The sequence below is a fragment of the Thermobia domestica genome, chromosome 5, assembly GCF_964235325.1.
Source record: "Thermobia domestica chromosome 5, izTheDome1.hap1.1, whole genome shotgun sequence".
Taxonomy (NCBI): Eukaryota; Metazoa; Arthropoda; class Insecta; order Zygentoma; family Lepismatidae; genus Thermobia; species Thermobia domestica.
This window is the reverse complement of record NC_137458.1, coordinates 238,997,937-239,018,841: the sequence shown is the minus strand read 5'-3', so window position 1 is coordinate 239,018,841 and position 20,905 is coordinate 238,997,937. Positions and strand designations below refer to the sequence as shown.

Here is a 20,905-nt window from a genome sequence, read left to right as displayed (position 1 = left end):
CGAGCTGGCGCGCATTCATGCAGTACGTCATTGTACTACGCAAGTTAAATTACGCTATGAACGCTGCCGCACCCTGTATATATATATTGAATTGAATTGAATTTCTCTTTATTTCAGCGGGCGAGGTTCAGCCGGAGGCTGCTCTGCCACCTAACCCTTGTCATCATTACAAAGAAAAGAAAGAAAAAAAATAAAGACACAAATAAGATACAAGATACAAATAACAACATAACATGATACATTCAATAATACTAATGATAAATAAAACACTCAGTAAATGTAAATAAAAAAAAAAACTATACTCATACTGCTAGTCCAATTTCAAACTGTAGTAAACCTGTCATGTGTGCCAATGCTTTGTCTCTGATCTCTAAATAATAATGTTTGGAGTGATGATTTAAATAGATTATACGGTTTGTCAGTGATTGACTTTGGTAGGGAGTTCCAGATTCTTACTGCCGAGATTGAAAATGCCTTCTCCGTTATTTTTAAAGAATGCCGTGGCATATTCAGCTTATTGCTTCCTCGGGTATTGTAACGGTGAATTTCTGATCTACATGTTAATTTATGATGCAAGTAAGGTGGTGCTTTATGTGAATTTATTTTGTATAGTAAACAACAGTATCGGAGATATCGTCTTCGGGACATGGTTAGGATATTGTTTTCATTAAGTACCGGCAGAATATGCTGAGACTTCCTGTAATTGAGAGAGAAGCGTATAGAGTAATTCTGTATTTTCTGAATTGCTCTAGTATTTTGAGTGGAGAGAGAACTACCATATATTGAATCGCAGTAATCGAACAGAGGCAAAATCAGAGTGTTAACAAGATATAGTCTTGTTTCTTGCGATAAATAGCCTTTCAGTTTATAAAGCTGTCGTAAGATGCGCTTAGCTTTAATACACTGTTCAGAAATGTGTTTATTCCAGCTAAGCCCTTGGTCTATTATTAAGCCTAGATCTTTAACAAAGGGAGAAAATGGAATACTGGAATTCACTACAGTTACTTTTAGGTCATCAGGGTTGATTTTGTTCAACTGATGTGATGTTCCTAATACAGTGAAAACACATTTTAATGGATTAAGTAAAAGACCATTCTTAAGACACCAGTTGCTAACAGCTGAAAGATCCGTATTAAGTAACTCTATTGTGTCCATAATATTTTCAGGTGTGCTACTGATGAAGATCTGGGTATCATCCGCATAGAAGTGAACTGATGAATGTTTTATGACTGTAGAAAGATCTGCTGAAAAGAGTGAAAATAATAGGGGACCTAATATTGAACCTTGCGGAACTCCTGCCTTTATCAGGGATGGGGTAGATACCTGAGTCTTTTCTCCTCTTAGTATTACTTGTTGCTGTCTACAAGAGAGATAGCTGTGGAACCATTTAATAACTGATTCCGAGAAGTTGTAATATTTCATTTTGGCCAGTAGGAGTTCATGATTTACTAGATCAAAAGCCTTCGAAAGATCCAACAAGACCAAAACTGTTACCATTGAATTTTCTATTGAATTCAAAATTGAATCTGTAATTTCTAAAAGGGCTGTGGTTGTGCTATGTTCTTTACGGAAGCCGGATTGAGTAACAGGCAATACTTCATTTTTATTGATAAAAGATGTTAATTGCTGAAATGCTACCTTTTCTAGTACTTTGGAGATAATTGGAAGTATACTGATGGGACGAAGCTCATCAAGCGACTGTACAACTGTCTTCTTGGGCAGTGAAACCACCTTCGCTCGCTTCCACAGTTCTGGAAAACAACCTTGAGTTAATGAATAATTTACTATGTGAGTAAGTGGAGTTAAAATAAACGGAACAGACAGTCGAAGCATTTTTCCTGTTATTCCATCAAATGCACACGTGTTGGATTTAATACTGTGTATTGCAGTTTTAACTTCTGTTTCGTTTACAGTGTGAAACTTAAACGTTTCAATATTGCTATTTAGTTTATGCGATGAAAGCCACTGCGTTTGTTGATCAAGTACTTCAGTGCTTGTCTCAGACATTTTATAGACACTTGTGAAATGTGAATTTATAGCTTCAATGTCATTTATATCATCTGGAAGAATCAAGCATGAATCGCTTTTACCTACACCAAGATCACGCAAAGTTTTCCAAATGTTACGTACATCATTAGTAGATCTCATGCGATCAGAAAAATACGCAGTCTTTTCTTGTCGCACAACAGTAGTTGTGAAGTTACGCAAACGTCTGTAATCCTCCCAATGCAACTGATTCTTCGTTCTTTTATATTTTCTGTAAGCACGGTCACGCAACTTCATTAAAAGTTTTGTGTTACTTGAAATAAAGGGAAGAGTGTTCTTAGATAGCCTTTTCGTTTTGAGCGGTGCATGGTTATCAAAAATGTCAAGTATAGAGTTTTGTAAAAATTCAACTTTATTATCTATTGTTTCCATTTGAATAATATCATCCCAGTTGTAATTTTGTGCATCATGGTAAAACGATTCGGTATTAAATGAAGCGTAAGTACGACACTGAATTACTCTACTGGGAGTTTTGGATATTGTATGAAGCTTGAGAGTGACGTGAATTACGCTGTGGTCTGATGTTCCAATGGGTGGACTAACTCCAAACGAGTGTACCTGTTCCGGATTGTCAGTAATAATTAAATCTAGCAAAGATTCGGTAGTTTCAGTGACTCTCGTGGGTTCATTTATTAACTGTGTGAAACCTAATATGTTAATAATAGATTTCAAGTAAATAGTTTCTTGTTTATCTGGACAGAGTTGATCGCAATTGAAATCACCAACAACGAATATTTGGTCGACTTGTGGATATAGTTCCAATACGGCATCTTCGATCGCTGACAATTCCCTATATGGTATGCTGGGAGATCTATATACAGCAGTAATACCAATTGACAAGTGGTTCACATTAACAACAAGATTTAAAATTTCTATATCTTGATAAACATCGTTAGATTGAAAGTCAACAACTTTCACTTTAATATGTTTTAAGTAGTAAATCAGCATGCCTCCACCCCTCCCTTTGTCACTGCGAATGACTGAATATCCTGGTATCTCAATTTGCCTTGTACTTATAGAATCGTCCAACCATGTTTCCGATATAATTAAAATGGAACATTTTGTGGAGACAGCGAGTAGCCGTACTTCGTCAATTTTAGGAAAAAGAGAACGGACATTTGCATGCATAATCTTAAAATTTGACGAAGCAGCAGATTGAGTAAGGATCTGAAACCCCACATTGTTTATGTTTGTACTACCCATGTTCAAATACAAAGATTATAATTAAAATGTATGTAAAAAACACCATTAAAGCAGTAATTGAGCCCTGACGAAACTGAAACGCTACACTGACACACATGACATGATGATTGCCTTTTCTACCGATAAACATAAAATAAAATACCATAGAACATAGATGACTAAACTTACAGTAAAGAAGAAATAACAGTATGGGAAAAAATTGCCTTATAAATGCAGTTCTAACATAGGCGTTTTTGTATTTGTCACTTAACGCACACTTAATAAAACAGTGCTTAAAATTTAGCATTTTCATCGTGTTGTTAAGTTGTTAACTTCATCGTGTCCAGTTGAGATTTGTAACGTGATGAGTAACTAACTTACAACATTGGTACAAGTACCCTTGTACAAGTTCAACTTCTATATCCACTAATATATTATAAATTTGTCAACTCACGGTACACAGATAACAAAAGAGCAAAATTGATTTCGACTTACCATAGTTGTCCTTTAAAGTATAAAATATATTTATAACATAGAACAGAACAGATAACTGTAACATAAATACACTTTTGCACTACCTGCAAGTTACACACTTTTGCACTACACACAAGGTCATCATTCACACACTGTAGAGTGCAAACGTTACAGCTCCTGTAATTGAGAAGCGTTCGTAACGTAGTTCTTTTTGCCATTGATGATGACAACAATTTTTCCGTCCCTTGTATACACATCCTTGGGGTCAAACTTCTTAAGTGCCTTTTGCAGTAGCTGCAATCGTGAACTACATAAATCTTCTCTTATTACAATTCCAGAGTTCTTTAGCTTCCGTTTCTGATTAAACACTTCAGCCCGTGAGCGATAACTAACAAATTTAACAATAATTGGCCGTGTACTACCAGGCTTCTTCTGTCCTACTCTATGAGAACGGCAAATGTCCCTTGTACTTAAATTTACGCCCAGTTTCTTTTCAAAGATTTCCAGTGCAAGGTTGTCTGTGTTTTCATTTATCTTCTCAGGTACACCGAAGATCCTTAAGCTGTTTCTACGCTGATATTGTTCTAACTCATCTATATTTTCCTGCAGATCACTTATTTTCTTGTCTCTTTGTACCAACTCTTTCCGTAAGTCCTCAATTACTTCAATATTGAAATTTAGCGTTTCTTCCAAACGTTCTATCACAACACGCGTTACAGATTCAATTATTGAATCAACGATTAGCTTCATGACTTCAGGTGTCTGCACAGTACGCTTCACTTCATCACATATATCCTTCATAATTTCTGACCTACTTGAAGCTGCAGCCGGTGACTTCAGTCCATTGTTTCTGCTGTTATAACGAGTGTTGTTAGCCATTTTGCACAGTAATTCTATTAAACTGATTATAATTACAAAGATTATATGTTCTGTGTGTTTCTTCTTGATTAAAACACTGACTAATTGTATTCACGCTACATTATATGCGAATATATGAATATAAATTATATGATTTTACTGGAGACGATGATATCAAACTTTCACTACGCCGCCATATTTCACTATATATATATATATATATATATATATTCCAAAACATCAGTAATATATGTCCGCACCGACTTTTCTCCACTACATCATACGAACATCACCAATCATGATTTACTTGGTTGAGTTGATTTTAACGTCCCTTTCAGCAGCGAGGCTATATGGGACGGGACGTACTGATTAACGTGGAATCCGAATCACACAAGCTTTCGCTAGGAATCGAACCCGGGTCTCTCATGCCAAAGGCGCGTACGCTAACCGCTTAGCCACCAAGGAGGTCATGACTTATAAAGTGAATACATCTAACACGTATGTCACAAAGGTATATATGAATATATCCTCACATTGACAAAAAATTGGTAGTCTAAGGAGTGGCATCGAGAGTGTCACTATTTATCTCAGCAATTCTAAAACCATAGATTGAACAATAATATCAAGTCGTTCTCGATTATTTATTTATATGTCATCACTCAATTATTTGCATCAATCATAAGTCCCTCTTCCCCTTAAAATACGCATTTTAATCAATTTAATATAATAATCCTCGGGATGTCTTGGGTTGATAATCACGTCAAGTATCATTTTAATTGTTTCAGTAGTTACTGCGTAATCCGATAGGACAAACTGACACTCGCTTGTATGTAATTTATGTATTTTACTAATAGCCAACTATTGGCATATCTGGATCAATTATTCTTGGTTCTGCTCTATTCGAACTCCACAAGTCCTGTGTCATGTGACTCATATGCATTGAAACCTTCACTTCAGGACATCATAAATGTGGACGCTTCTAGAAACTAATGTAAGTTCCAGAAGTGCGCTTGTAACATTCAAATTTTCTCAGGTCTCTCTACAGAGAAATGTGTTTTCACTCCCTTTTACGAACGACAACAACACACATAAACTATTATATGTATCAAAAATATAATTGGCATGTACAGAACACGAGGAATGATGTGAGAAGAAGACAAAACTTAAAAGCTTGCATATTACACTCAGCATTTAGAGGGCGTATTATCTTCAAGGCAGAAATCAAGCACAGCTGGTGTAACAGGGAGCGTGTTAGACTTACACGCATACGTTTATTATACCTGGGTTTGAATTTCATCTACGAAAAAAAAATGTAAATACCCTGTGTTTTCGTGACGGAAAAGTCACCAACGAATGTAAAAAAATATACATATGGAACAAGACGCAGCTTTGGACATAGTAAATTAAAGCATATATGTTCTTGTATGTTGTTGTGAAACCTGTGACTTACCGTCTCGTAACTGACTACAAATTGCATCTAACCAGCATTTCTTCAATAATTGAAAAGTTACGGTAGTTCGAAACTAAAATTTTCAAACAGGATTCCATTCTTGTAAGAGTTATTTTCTCGAAAAAAACAATTACAATCTTTTATCACTGATAATTCAGAACAACTAAATAAAAGTAGCGTGTTAGTCTCCGTGGCATAAATGGTTAATACGTTGGTCTACAAACCTTCTGGTTAATGGTTCAATTCTATTTTAAGTTCGCTTTTCTTTCCTTACTCCTAATTCAATTATAGTTTGCTTCAGCTTACCACTTCATCCTACAAATAGATTATGGCCAGAAACGTCTCTAAATAACCTTTCACAGTAGCTTCAGATAGTAACTGTATCTTCAGCTAGACTTTGGTGCTATGTTCTCACATAAACAAGAACAGATACAAGAGCGCTGGTACGATCTAGCTCAATTCTTCGTTTTGAATCGAAATTCCAACTGTTTTGGTTTTCGTTTTGTTTCAACAAAATAGCTCTCAAAGAACAACTTAAATATATGACGTCTTATATATATATATGCACTACGCAACCAGTTATGAAAGAATAAGACCTCAAATTCAATTACTTGAAATATAAGAAAACAGATCCCTTTGTGTAAGATGAGTGCATTCCAAAGGTGGTTACAATTTGGATGTGTGAGATTCAGGCAGGTCTACACCTTTATACCAGTTTGATAACTTTTTTTTTTTTTTTTTTTTTTTAGTATGTACAAGTAGATTGGTAAAACTATAGTTTATCATAGTTTGGTTTCGCCATACGCATCTCTTTTAAAATTAATTAACAAACGATTGTTAATTTATTCGACAAATCCCTGGTTCGATCCCAGGTCGCGCCGTGTGGACTTTGTGGTAGACAAACACCGTGCTCTTGGATTTTCTCGGGTTCTCCCGTTTAACCCCACCATTTCACTCATCTCTCATTATTACCGTCTCCTTTAGCCTACCGGCACAACCGTGGGACGTAAAACTTAAAGATTTCATTTATTTATTCGACAACTCGATGTTTGTGAATATTTTTTGCACTTCCAGTTCTAATTTAAAAATTTTGTTTTCATGGTTTGAAAGATCTAGTTTACTCCCTTTCAGTAACAAATTTTGTATTGCTACCGTGCTCAAGTGTTTTCTTGAAAAAAAAAATCGAGAAATTGTCAAATTCTCAAAACCGCCATTTCTGGGTGACATTTTCTAGAAAGAAAAAAAAACTATTTTTTTAAATCTGAAACTTTGAAGGGTTGTTCACTTTTACATGAATAATAAACACACCAAAACTCATTATGGACCAAATCTTTATGAATTACCTACAGGGCCATTCCATGCGAAAGTGAGCCTGAATCCAAATTTCAAAAAAAAATTTCAAAACCAATTCATTTTTACATATATATGAAGTAAATAGAACGACATTTACTTTATCACAAAGAGAAACTTATTTATACTTAGAATTCACGTAAAATTTTAAGTCTAAATTGCGAATTTGTAACATGTCAGCTGGGAGGAAATCTTTTGTTCATTTTATCGGCAACATTTTACGGTATATTGTGCATGTTTGGCTGAACTAACTTCGAGCTGTTCAAGATGCTTCTTTTTTCTACAAGCTGCAGTTGAAAAAATGTTCACAGGATAAAAAATGTTTATAATATCATTAAAGATATAAACGTCAACTTGAATGTCCTGCCCGTGACAGAAACCTGCAAAAAGTTATTGTACTGAATTACTAAATTTGAGGATGTGGTTCGTACGTAGTAGAAGTATCAATTTGCACGTGAATTTCATATTTACAAGATTTTGGACTAATGCTAAAATTTAAAAACTTGTCCTGCCCGTGACAGTGGGTATGCCACTGGTGGAATATGTGTGTATATTGGTTATTCATGGTAGAAAAAATGATTCCATGTGTACTAAAATAACGTTTTCTAAGCATGAACATTATTTACTTAAATAGAGGATTAACTATTACTGTCAGTATCTTGTTTTAAACTAAAACAAGTGTCATATATAAATATTATCATTAGCGTCACCTTTTTGTTGATTTCAATGGAGCAGTGGATGGGCTTGGGGTACGTACAAAAAGGCCACTATGGAACTTTGTGAAACAAAAGAAGGTAATAGTAGAATGTGCTGCTGATTTCGTAGCAGCTTTAAGCTCTTCATTTCCAAATATATCTGTTTTACTACTATCATTAGTAGAAATGGAAGTAAAGAAAGAACAATTGAAGTATAAGAGATTTTGAATAAAACACGGGAAAATGCTCTGTGAATTGAATGTCTCCAATTAAAAGACCTTTTTCCTGCAATTTGACAGCGAAAATTTGGTCCTTCGTCGAACTTTTAAATCAGAGCTTCTTCCGTGTAAAATTTTTAATTTCCTAACAAATGATTTATTTAGATTCTGAAAATAATGATTCCGAAAGCTATGAAGCTATCCTTAGCAACAACTTAGGTTTGGATGGTAACAATTCTTGTGTTAGGTCAGTTGTTGAAGATATAACACAAGGAACATTTTTGTTGGTTGAATTTTTCTCTAGTGGACAGAAAAATAACATACAGGCATGCAACTATCGCACAAAGCCCAGTGGAAGAGAAAGAAGTCAAGGTAATTTGTATAAAGCCCGTCAGCGATTGTGGTAAAATTTTCAGGATTGTTGAAGAACATGTGTCTTACGTCCATTTCGATCAAATAATCTCTGTGATACCAGCAGTGCCGTGCCTTGGAGGTGGAGCGACCGCCCCGGGCGTCGAAGTAAGGGGCGCCAAATTCGGGAGGAAAAAAAAAAAGATATATATAAAATGTCAAGAAAAAAGTATTAAAAAGTGCTCAAAATCAAGGAAAAGCAGGATTTATTTTTGAAAATTTTCTTACGTTTCGCGCCAACCATGGTGGCGCTTTGCGGCTGGTCTGTCGACCTCACTCATCTTTACGGGCGCCGTCGTATACTGTCTCCCCGGGCGATAATTTTCCACGGAACGGCACTGGATACCAGCACCAATTTTATATACTGTTAAACACATGTTTTTGTACGAATTTCCCTACAAGATGGGTGTAAATGGGCAAGCAAACATTTCCTAAAGAGTATATGGTGAGAAATAAATGTACTACATATTATTACTTTTGCGTGATAAAAGCGAGCCTCAAGTAAAGTAAATAGAATTATTTGTGTACAATGCTACAACAGAACAGCAGGAATTTACTTATTTTCGATTTCATTCCATTTTTGAAATCATTGAGATTTTGTGCGTTGATTCACAAGGTTGTCCTGCCCGTGACACAGTAAAGTTTTTTTTTTTTTTATTTAAATACAGTGAAACCTGTCTTTAGCGGAATCGAGCGGGACTTGCAAAAATTTCCGTTAAAGTCAGGTTTCCGCTTAGTGGAGGTAGACTTTTCCTTTCTTGTTTAAAAAAAAAAATACATGCTTATAAAGGAGCATACTGAGAAAATATATTGCTGTACGTACATTGTTCGATTACAGTACTTCTTTCTTCTACGAATAAATACACAAAAGAAATTAAAATGAATACAAAATATGCTATGCACACGTTTTCTTTATTTTTTTAATAGCCAAGGAGTTTTCTGTGTACATTGCTGCTTGGAGGCTTGACTTTCCGCATACAGTTTAGCCTGAGAAATTATACTAAGTGAAGCAGAATCATTTTTTCGTAAGGCAAATGTTTGCAGTTCCTTTAAACTTCTGAGAGAATCTTGATATGTATTTATTCTACACTCTTCTTGGAACTCGGTATCGTATTCCTCTTCTTCCTCTATCTCGTTTTCTTCTTTCCGACATTCCGTATGATTCTTCATTAAGTTGCGGGGATTAAGGACAATTTGTGGGGGTGAATATGAGTAGTGCTAGGGGAAGATCAACATTGTTCAGAAATATTTAACAAAAGAACGAACATTTCATCGCAGACAGTGTTATGTGTATGTCTCGCAGAATGTCTAAACATCTTCTAAACGCTGTAGTCCGGAACTCAGAATTTTCCGTTAAATGTTTATTTTTCTTTCCGTTGTCCGCGTAACACAGTTTCCGCTTAATGAAGGGAGTTTTACACGTTTTGTTCTCCAAAATTCATGGGACCGTGAAATATTTCCGTTTAAGACAGTTTTCCGTTTAATAAAGGGTCCGTTGAAGACAGGTTTTACATATTTGACAAATTTCTCTCATGTGGAGTTTGTTGGAAAATTTCATCATTTATACATTTCCGTGTAAAGAAAAATATTTTGAGTCAAGAATTCACAGAGTTTTGTAACATTCACTTGGTAAGTCGAAAGTCACTTCTCTTTTTAGTCCCCGCCCGTGACAGACGTTTAGGATTTAATATTTTCTACTCTAAACAGAAAAAGTACTGAAAACATCAGCTACATATACTCCTAAATCTGTAATGATCACATATCATACATCAGAAGAATTTATCTTGTACTTTTAGAAATATACAAATTTAAAGCATCAAAAATGTAGTGTAAATGTCCTGCCCGTGACGATGGAATGGCCGTACAGCCTTTTCAAGTAAGCGAAAATTCTTTAAGTGATGTTTCAGTTGGCAACACTGGCCATCAATAACATGGCGATAATTGGATCGTGATTGCGGCTTACACTCATTAAATAAAGATTAACGATGTTTTTGTAAGAACCTTTTTTATATTTTAAATCAAAAAGACACTAAATTTGTAAAATGGTCTCCCCCCTCCAATTCTGCCGCTAACCCAAAAGAAATCTGACATAGTACCTTACGCAGACTCCTCTTTGCAGTCTCATTAATCTATACCTTTAAAAGCAGAAGTTTGATTCTGGAGGAAGCATGAAGTAAGCTGATGGTGCATAAAAAGTCGATCGCTTTCCGCAAGCCAAAGGTGACATCGCTGAATACCAATTACTGGTCGTACACTTTCTCATTCTTTGTATTTTATTTTATATCTTCGAAAATTGTCTATTTGAGTTCCTGGCAATAGAAGAAGAGTAATGCCCGATGTACTTGCTTTCACTACACACCGAATTTTCTGCAATTTTAGTGTTGTGTGCCCGTTTTCTTTACGTTATGCCGCGTTCTTAACAACCCCTCCAATACCGTCGTAGGGACCCTTACCATGACCAGTTTCACTGAAATCTACTGCTTATCGGACATCTGAAAACGATTATTGAACTGAGATGCAGCGCCATCAGACATCACTGATACTGTTTGTAAAATGGTTGACACCTGCTATTTCTCTGTGAGTCTTTTGAGAATTTTGTTTATGGTTATGATCGTATGAACAGAATCGTGTGTTTTGTCATCCCTTATTACAGCAAAACTGTCTGTTGTTTTATAACATTACACTACTGCCGTGAAGATGGAGATTCGCTTACTTTTTTCACCGATAACTCTTAATTTCACTTTAGAGAATAACAGTCCAATTTTCAGCCAAGTCTACGTGCAGCAAAATAGAATATGTATCTTCAGATTTTACACGACGCTTTTCGGTAGCAATTAACTCTCTGTAGTTATCAGTTACTATTCTGACAGTTAAGGCTGCAACGTACGATACGTAAACAGAGACTGGCACAGATTTTGTAATTAGATAACTGTTTTCCCATATAACAGGTACGTAACACTTCCTTTTTCATTAGGATCAATATTTAAAAATTCAAAACTTATTCCTTCTACACCAGGACATTTACTGCACATCGGGAGAAGACAGGTGTCATTTTCTCCTGAACACGGAACTAACGAAAATAGGTCATTCATGACAAATTAAATACAGACTACATGTTGTAATTGTTGCAGCTATCTTAAAATTAGCACAGTACACACATACTTCCCTCGCAGGTTGCAGACTGACCCATTTCGCTCGAATACTATAAAATTTCGAGTGACCTATTTTTATATTGAGATTATTCTGTTCAAACAGTCCGTAAATTTCTTCGATGGAACGCGTAAGAGTTTCGATTTTCTAAATTTTGCCCATTTTCGGTGACAGTAATGACATCGTATTTACTGGGGGTATGTCTGGAGCATTCCAAATTATTATGGAGATAATAATTCAGAGCTATTTGGAGGTCATAAGAATTTACTGGGTGGCCGTTGTACGGATCTGGGCATTCGTATACACATTTTTTACGTACGATGATTCGGGGTTTGTCGATGATGTGCTTCGTAACCGACGGAAACAGTTTCTATATTTTTTATTTTGTTGTAGAGTTGTATATTAGTGTCACAAGATGAACTTGACCATTGTATGACAGTTTCTATTAAAGAGCAGAGTTTAAATCATGGACATATCTAGCCCAAGTTTCACTTTTTCCTTCCATAGCTTGAAGTTTCTTGCTCGGGAATACTGACCTTGTATATATTGGATTTTTTTTTTTTTTTTTCGTGATGTGCTTTGAAAATTCTTCAGCTAAATGCCATCTGTTCTCCAAGCATAGGCTACCAGTTGATGTTCTTTAAAGAGCTGAAGGAGTCTTTAATAGTGTTAGATTAAACTCCATTTTTTTTCAGATGACGCATTGAGTTCTTCAACAGACTGCATTGAGTCTTGAAACATTTCGCCACAATTATCAGATTCTCCTGCCGATTTCGAAGACACTAAATCTTCATAGCTTTTTGCTCTAAAATACCGGTCAAGAAACTGAGCACACAAAGAACTGCCCATTCTTGCTTTAGTATTGGTCTTGTATAGAGCTACTTCACTAACATCAGCCTCGTTAAATACTTTAAACTTCCGACTATTTGATTCGTACAAGACTTTCTTGTGTTGCTTTTCATAATTTGCACAACGAACATGAACTTTACTGAATATTATCCAACCATATTCATGCACGCTAAACACTAGTTTCAACAAAAAACTGCAGAAATATTAACTCAGCGAGGAGAGTTGAAACATGCTGTGCATAATCGCAACTCTAATTATCACTGCAAACACAGGTATGCCTACTTTAATTCTGGGAATTTCCGCTTGCCAGAATTTCGATATGAACAATCACAATGCAGTGACGTATTCAGGTTGTCTATTGCCTGCAGGAGGAACAGGTAGACATATTGGACTTTCTCGCTCCAATATCTTAAACCAAATCATGTTATTCTGTAGTTATTAATGAAACATTTTCTTGTGAAATACGAACAAAAGTATATGGCGTTTTCTGAAAATTTCGCTGATGAAAATTCACCCCAAGAGTAAATTACCTCATGTGAATATTTCAGTATGAAATAATTTATGCAACATTACAGTTAGTGAGATGTATATTTATGAAATAACGTATGAAGAAAAAGCCTGAGTCGATTTTGAGGAAATCGCCCCAAAAATGATCTGCTTAAGAACAAAGTACCACTCGCATAATTTTTCAGGACAAATAATTATGCCATACTGTCAGGTTATTGATGAAATATATATATTGAAATATGAACAAGATTACCTAAATAGTTTTCGAGAAAATAGAAAAAAAAAAAAAATCCCAAAAAATAAACCATCCCTTGAAGGTTATTCTCAATTATACCACATTTTAAGTTTGATAATTAAATACTGATGTATGAAGTATACACCAAATCGCTAGAGCCGTTCTCTAGAAAGCAGCATTATTTATTTTCATCTCTCTCAGTAAACTGTCATTAATTTTGGGAGTATAAAGAAAATGGCCAATGCTTTAAAAACTTTCGGTTTAAAATTTGGTGCAGATACTTTGAACAGTAAGGTCTCTGGGCGAAGGAACACATTTATATCGGGATGAATGGATATTCAGAAACAAGTTTCTCAGCTTGTAGTGTTCATAAAACGTTTAATTGCAAGATTCAATCTAACGTCCTGGGAACAAAAACAATTTGCAAGGATTATACATTTGGATAATTTCTTTCAGGGGTGCGCTCCCGTGAACCTTGTGTAAACAGAAAATGTTACTTCTTTTCGGTTTTAATCGTGGGCAGAAGAGCTATCAGTCCTGCAACTTTCGTTCCAAACACCCAACCCCTTCTAGGCTAGATCCAAGAGTCCAACCCTTACCATTGAGTATCAGTCTCGTGCTGATATTTCGTCTGATTCTCTTCATTTTCCCGTATATTTTGTATTTCAGACCGTCATCTGAGTTAGTTATCGTTTCTTCAGTTCACCTAATTTCTCAACTTCTCCCTAAGTTTAGTGATTTTCATACAAAAGAGATAAATTCACTGTTATGGATGAAAAAATGGAAGCTTACTCTTTTCTCTCAAAAATAAATAAATACATAAGAGATGGCACTTAGTGTCTCCACCAAATCCATCGACGGCTCCGGAAAACCTCGTTCCTGTGAATACTCACCATCGCTCACGCGCCTGCTCCATACGGATACACCTGAAAGATTCTAGATTACTGGTCCCCCATGTAGGTTAGTAGGTGGGTGGGTTTCTTTCTGTACTAAAGTTTATACATTCAATTTGGATTAAGTTTAGAGTCACCCCTGCGCTTTTTACAAAAACCAGGAAAATTTACAGGAGAAATGAGGTAAGAAATGATAATTTGAAGTTTTTATTTGATGTTTAGGAATGTAAGTTCGGCATGAGAGTTATGTTTAATACGAGAAAAGATATCTATTTGCCGGCTGCGGAAGCATTCGCGGAAGGTTTCAGCAGCATGGTACTTGTAAAATATGGCGAACAGGTGTAAACGATAAAATTTTAAATTTTTGTGAAGCCCACGGAGTACTAAGTTAAGTGAAATGTAACAATTTTTAATACTTTAAGCACTGTTTTTTGCAGGGTTGGCAAAAGCCATGGTTTTTATTGAAAAAACCAAAAAACCAGGTTTTTTTGGTTTAAATAATTTGCTCTATGTATTTATATCACATATGAGCAGAAATAAGCTTGTTTCGCCTTGGTGTTAGTATGCAACAACCGGGTTATGCTGGAAGGGGTCACATAAGTTTAAAGCGGAATCCAAACCGCTTCTCGGCTAACATCGAAGAGAAATTGTTCTCCATTTGAACTCGAAACCGGGACTAATTGGCCACAAATGCGATACGTCTGCCGACTCACTCACGAAAGACTCCTGATAAAAATGCGTTGACTGATCTTTACATTATTTAATATAATCGTCAAGAGTCATTAGGACAGAAGGACAAAAAGATAAACAATTGCACAAGGAGAACCATTATGCAGAATTACATATGGAGAATTTCAAAGTACTACAGAATAACGAAGAACTAATTTTGTCCAAGTCAGTTCACTACGACTTTTATTAGCCCAAGTTAAAGAAACATAACGACTTACTTTGCATATCAGTAAGAAAAGTGAATAAAGATACGAATTATTTGAATCCACTTTGGCTCTGACCCATTTATAGATAAATACTTACCGAAGATTCTTGTTATTACAATAATTGCCTCCAATCTGTTTTGTATGACCCCCTCCCCAAAAAAGTACGGCATTTCGATGTATTTTATCAATAGTAAACATTATTAAAACGAAACAAAATTCAGAATTTTCCTTTTGCTGCATAACAATAATAACAAACTATAAAAATATCACAAAAGAAACATCCATAAAGTTACATTAAAAAGTAGCTTTTGTAATATAATATCTTTGAGTAAAGAATGGGGAATTTAGGTCTGAATATAGTACGAATAATATACAGGAGTGAAACGTGATAACCCACAAATATGTGCTCATCAAGATTTTACGAATAGTTACACTTTTACGAACATTTTTCATTTTCGTGGATTAAACCATTTTTTTTTTTTTTGAAAAAAAAAGCTGGTTTCTTGTATGTTGCAACAGTATGTTGTATGTTGCCCCTTCATACTGGAGTGGTAACTCTAAACTTAAGCCTTAAATTTACACAGTATTGCCGAGCAAGCATTAGCGAGTGAAGGCGGGTTAGAGCTTCGCAGGGCACGTTGTTTGCTGTCTTCATTACTGCGCAATGGGAAGGGGGAACAGTAATCTGAGCCCTGCCGGATGCACCCACTCGCTGCTGCGCCCCTCCACTGCCTCAGTTAGATATCATTTGTGCTTTTATAGGTCATCTAACATAGGCTGGTACATGTTTTATGCACAGTAGTGTTTATGCCGTACGTCTACACTGTATTTACACTCATCACAGGTACAAATAACGAACTGTAATCACTACCAAATGGTTTGGGGAAAAAAAACTAAATAATACCCATGGATGGCATTAAAAACTACCATAGTTACCACAAACTATTAACTGCTTCTAAACATATTTACGGTAACATAATACATGTACTCAGGCATGTAATATATTAACATTACCTGAAGAGGAAATGTAGCACTTTTGCACCCGACGTAACCCGACACGACATGACTTGCTATACATAAAATCCTTTTCAGTTTCTTTTGTTTAATATTAGATGAGTTATCCTCAAAAATTTCCATCATAGCCCAACGTTGTTAATATAAAATTTCCCATAAGAAAGACAATATACAATTTAGAACTGTTATTACCAACACAATCACCGAAACAATATGCTGAAGCGCTTAACGATTATGAAACAATCAACATCAATGTAATGTTTGGTTAAACAATGCCTGCTAGTACCAGTGCAATAAAACATTCTTTGCTTTACTTTTATCAAAGATTCTCATGCAAGATTTACACGTTATCTTTAATCGATAAGAACATACTTGTAGAGAAAACGTAGCACTTCTATTTCCTAAATAACCAGAAACAACATGACTTTGTATAGACAAAACTCGACAATTACTACCATTCATTGCCATGCACTTATTTTGCCACCTATATGAAAAAATTAATATGGAATCAAGTCCTTGTACTTGTATAGCGGTATTAATATAAATAATCTTGCACTTGCACTAGGATGTTCGAAGTTAACTCGCGTTTGTTAATGATTTTGTTTTAACAAAAGACTATCAACAATCCAATAGTACCAGGTTTCATATTATATTATATGGAATAAAACTACACTATTGTGTAAAAATATTGAAATGCAGGGACGTATGTTCGCGAGAATCCACCCGATCCGACTCTTCATCCTCCCCCCAAAACACATCGTAATTTGATGTAGCTAAATTCGTACACACACTTAATAAAACTATACTTCTTCGGCAGTGAAATGATAACTGTACACTAGATATTTGATCTTACTCATCATTTGTACTATTTCTTTTCTGATAAAAACAGTCTAATTTTATCATTTTTCGTGAGGATATGAGTGACAATACTTTAAAAAATACATATCTTTTTTTTTTCTCGCTATAGAATAACACCTGTTACATGCTACATAATATTTCTTGTATTATTGAATCCCCCAAACTGTGGACTCTTCCCAAAATAATTTCTAGGTCACATCTGTCTGTATGGATACCTACCTTATGCTTATAACACGGCCGACTTGATGTGTTCTTGTACCTCGCTCTTAGCGGCCTTTACAATCGCGCTCCTAAAGAACACCTCAATAAACGTATGTACTTCGCTTAATTCATATTATGACTGTTATTTTTGTTTTATTGTCCTGATTCTAACATTATACTGTCTTATTGAGCCACAATGATTAAACTAAATTGACATAATGCAAAATGTCGTTTATTGTATACATTCTTTTTATAAACTTTATGATCCTTAAAAGGTAGTTCCTTTCCTTCTACCTCAAACGAGGTTTTTTTTTTTTTCTTGAAGGCACAGATCTTGCATCCTTGATTGCCTATATCCTGAAATTGAGATAATAAAATTTATTATTAAATAGTATGTTTAATTTTTAAGGTTGAACACTATATGACTGTTTCTTTTTTTTTTTTTTTTCATTTGCTCTTGACTATCTTCGCAGGATTGTATAATAATATCTGATGAATTCCTTGATTGTTATATATCTTCCTTTTTTTTTTTTTTTATAAGTTTAGATTGTTCTGAATCATGAATGTGATGAGATAGCTTAATATATCAACATCTTTTGAATATAATATCATACTAATGTTAACTGGCAGAGTTTGCATAATTTTTACTACTTGTTGACAAAAATTAATTCTATTTTTATTAAATAGTTCGCACTGAAATATCAAATGATTGATCGAACGATGATCTTTTTCACACCAACATAGATTATTCTCTTTTTTTTTAATTTGATGTAATTTTATAGGAGTTAATATTGTATGAAGAAACATTCGGATGAGTAATATCGTTTTGTATCTTGACCATTTTTCTAAGATATTGTATAACGGTTTATCGTTAATCTCCATTAATTCCCAATAGTGTTTTCCAGGACCAAGTCTAATTTTGTTTTTCCATAAGTCTATTTTCCTTTTTTGTTGTTGTTTAACTATATACTTGAAATTGTGGAATGGAAGTTTTATGTTGTATATAATGCCAGTTGTAGTCGCTTTTCTTGATAATTCATCTACTGCTTCATTAAATTTTATGCCTACATGACCCTTGGTATAAAATAGATGGATTTGAAAATTCTTGTTTTTTAGAGCGAAATAGCTAGATTTAATTAACATGATATTCCATGATGTAGAAGCTGACCATTTAGGATGATTTATGGCTGTTATAACACTTAAAGCATCGGTACATATACATGCATTCTTTATTTGTAGCGTATTGATTAATAAGAAAGCTTGACGGATTCCAAACGCTTCTGCTTCAAATATTGACGTTGTTTTTCAATTTTGAACTTAGGAATGATAACCGCAGCACCAACTGGGTTATTTTGTTGTTTTGATCCATCGGTGAAGATGAATGTGCAATCATCTGACAACTGGTCTTTATAATAATTCCAAATGTTTTTATGTATGTTTGGCAATTTCTCTTTTGAATGAAATTGTATGTAGTTAGGTATTATTGATGGAATTTTAATTAAGTTTACTTTATACTGAAATATAAATGGGATTATTGAAGGAACTTTAGAGATACTTGTCTTATATTGGTTGTATTCAATATATACATGAAATATCCAAGGAAGTCTATTTTGATATGGCGTGTTTTTCATTGTATTTATTATTATTAATTTGTCCAAGTCTTTGAATAATAGAGTCGAGTTTTTGCCCATTCTTGAAAGTAAATAATTCGCAGCAAGTTTATATATTTGTATTTGTCATTATTTCTAACTTTGCTTCTGTTCCTATAGTAACATATAAACATATTGTCTTGGTAAAATATAAACAACAAACATACACTGATTCATAAATTATATATTTCCTTTTCTTCTTCTTTTTAACCTAGCTGGCTAGTGCATATTTATAGAAAAGATCACACATTTTGCCCAAAGAATACAATTAAAAATACAACATATCGTTCTATTATGGCGCGCGAACATATGGACTTTCTTTTATTTATTTTAGAAATAAAAGAAAAGATTCCTGGACCGTTGGGATTCTTACACTAATCGTCAATACTTTTCGGACATCCCTCGTATATAAACAAAAATCACATTTCATAATTACTCATATACATCATATTTCACTCACATTTCATTATTAATATTTCATTTTACATTAATCTTATAATCATTTATATATTTATATTATTATAATATAACGTCGATAAGGAATTCCGAATTATAAATCTATAATAAGTCCATCCAGGGCCATAAAATGTTTATTAACAAAATTTAAATCATTTGGGCAAATTGAGAAGAAGAATTTGATATAAAATTTGAATTTGTTTTATTTATTACACTGTTACGATAGTATTTGAAAGTTAAGGAACATATTAATGTCGATTCATGGTCGGAAACAAGAAATATTAAATCAGAAATAATTATGTAATTATAACGTCAAAAGAAAAACTATTGCCCAGGAACTGTTATATATAAAACAATTCTTCTCAGAGTATAAACTTCTCATCCAGTTCCTTGCCAGGTGGTAAAGTGCCAAGGACCGACGAGACGTTAACACGTTGGATAGAAACGGATATGCGCTGTATTAAATAAGATGTGGAGCGAACTTCGCCGGAAACACAAGAAATGCGTCTTCCTACCTCCCTAATCAATTCAAGACTTCTTGCACCCCAAGCACCACTGGTTTCAATAGCGATTGGAGTGAAAACAAACTTTTCGAGAAGATTGTTGTATTTTCTTTGCTTTTCAGCTTCTCTGCGATTAGCAACAGCTCCAGCGTTCATTACTGACAGAGGGAGACTTGAATGAGTGTATGTATCAGCGCATGTGAAGTCCCACAATAAACATTTACCTCTCACCCATGGAACCAGTGTCATCCCATACGGTTGCTTTCCATCCGAACGACAGCAACCAGAAGGTTCCCGTATTGAAGGAAATCCAGCTGTGTTGAGGGCTTGTAGTATTATATCATTTACAGAGGAATGTCGAGCGAATCTACCAGCGCTCTTCATGCATGAAAGACCATACAGGCCACGTTGGTTAACCTCACCCCGACAAGCTGGACAGTGATGAGGCTCACAAACTGCTAAGCCTAAACGTAAGGCTGCAGCAATTCGAAAGCTTTCATTTGACAAATGAAGGCCTAAAGGCGGAGAAGGTATCGCCATCAACCATGCACTCGCTTCGGGACACGAGGAAGCAAGAAGCCTGGCTTTATCTTCCGGAACAACAGATTGTAACAAATGATTATGTAATTGACATGTAATTAGTGTATACCAAGATGACTGATAACACTTTTTGTTAATCTCCGGCAGGCTTGTATCTGCTAAGTTTGCCCACTTATTACAGCCTTTTTGAACTGAACCATCTGGGTCCAAACAATAACCCTGTGAAAGAAGAGCTTCGATTAAACGCAGAGATCCGTGGTATGACCCTAAGAATGTAGGAATCGCCATATCCACAGCTCGTCGAACACCAAGACCGCCCAAACCAACAGGTAAACATGCTTGTGTCCAAGAGTCGTCATTTAAGGAGCAGTTCAGAATTGATTCAAGGCCAGTTTTCAGGACAGTATCATATTTTCCCAGCAAAGAACTCT

General features: G+C 35.0%; 1 protein-coding gene across 1 annotated transcript in view; it reads right to left on the bottom strand.

Annotated features, from left to right (window-relative positions):
* LOC145686483 (pyridoxal kinase-like) overlaps positions 1–16,869 on the bottom strand; it is a 95,549-nt gene extending 78,680 nt beyond the window's left edge. The window contains 1 exon segment of the mRNA XM_081759835.1: positions 16,268–16,869. Within this exon segment, the coding sequence (XP_081615961.1) occupies positions 16,268–16,393 (126 nt within the window). The 5' untranslated portion in view covers positions 16,394–16,869.
* Positions 16,870–20,905: the final 4,036 nt, after the last annotated feature.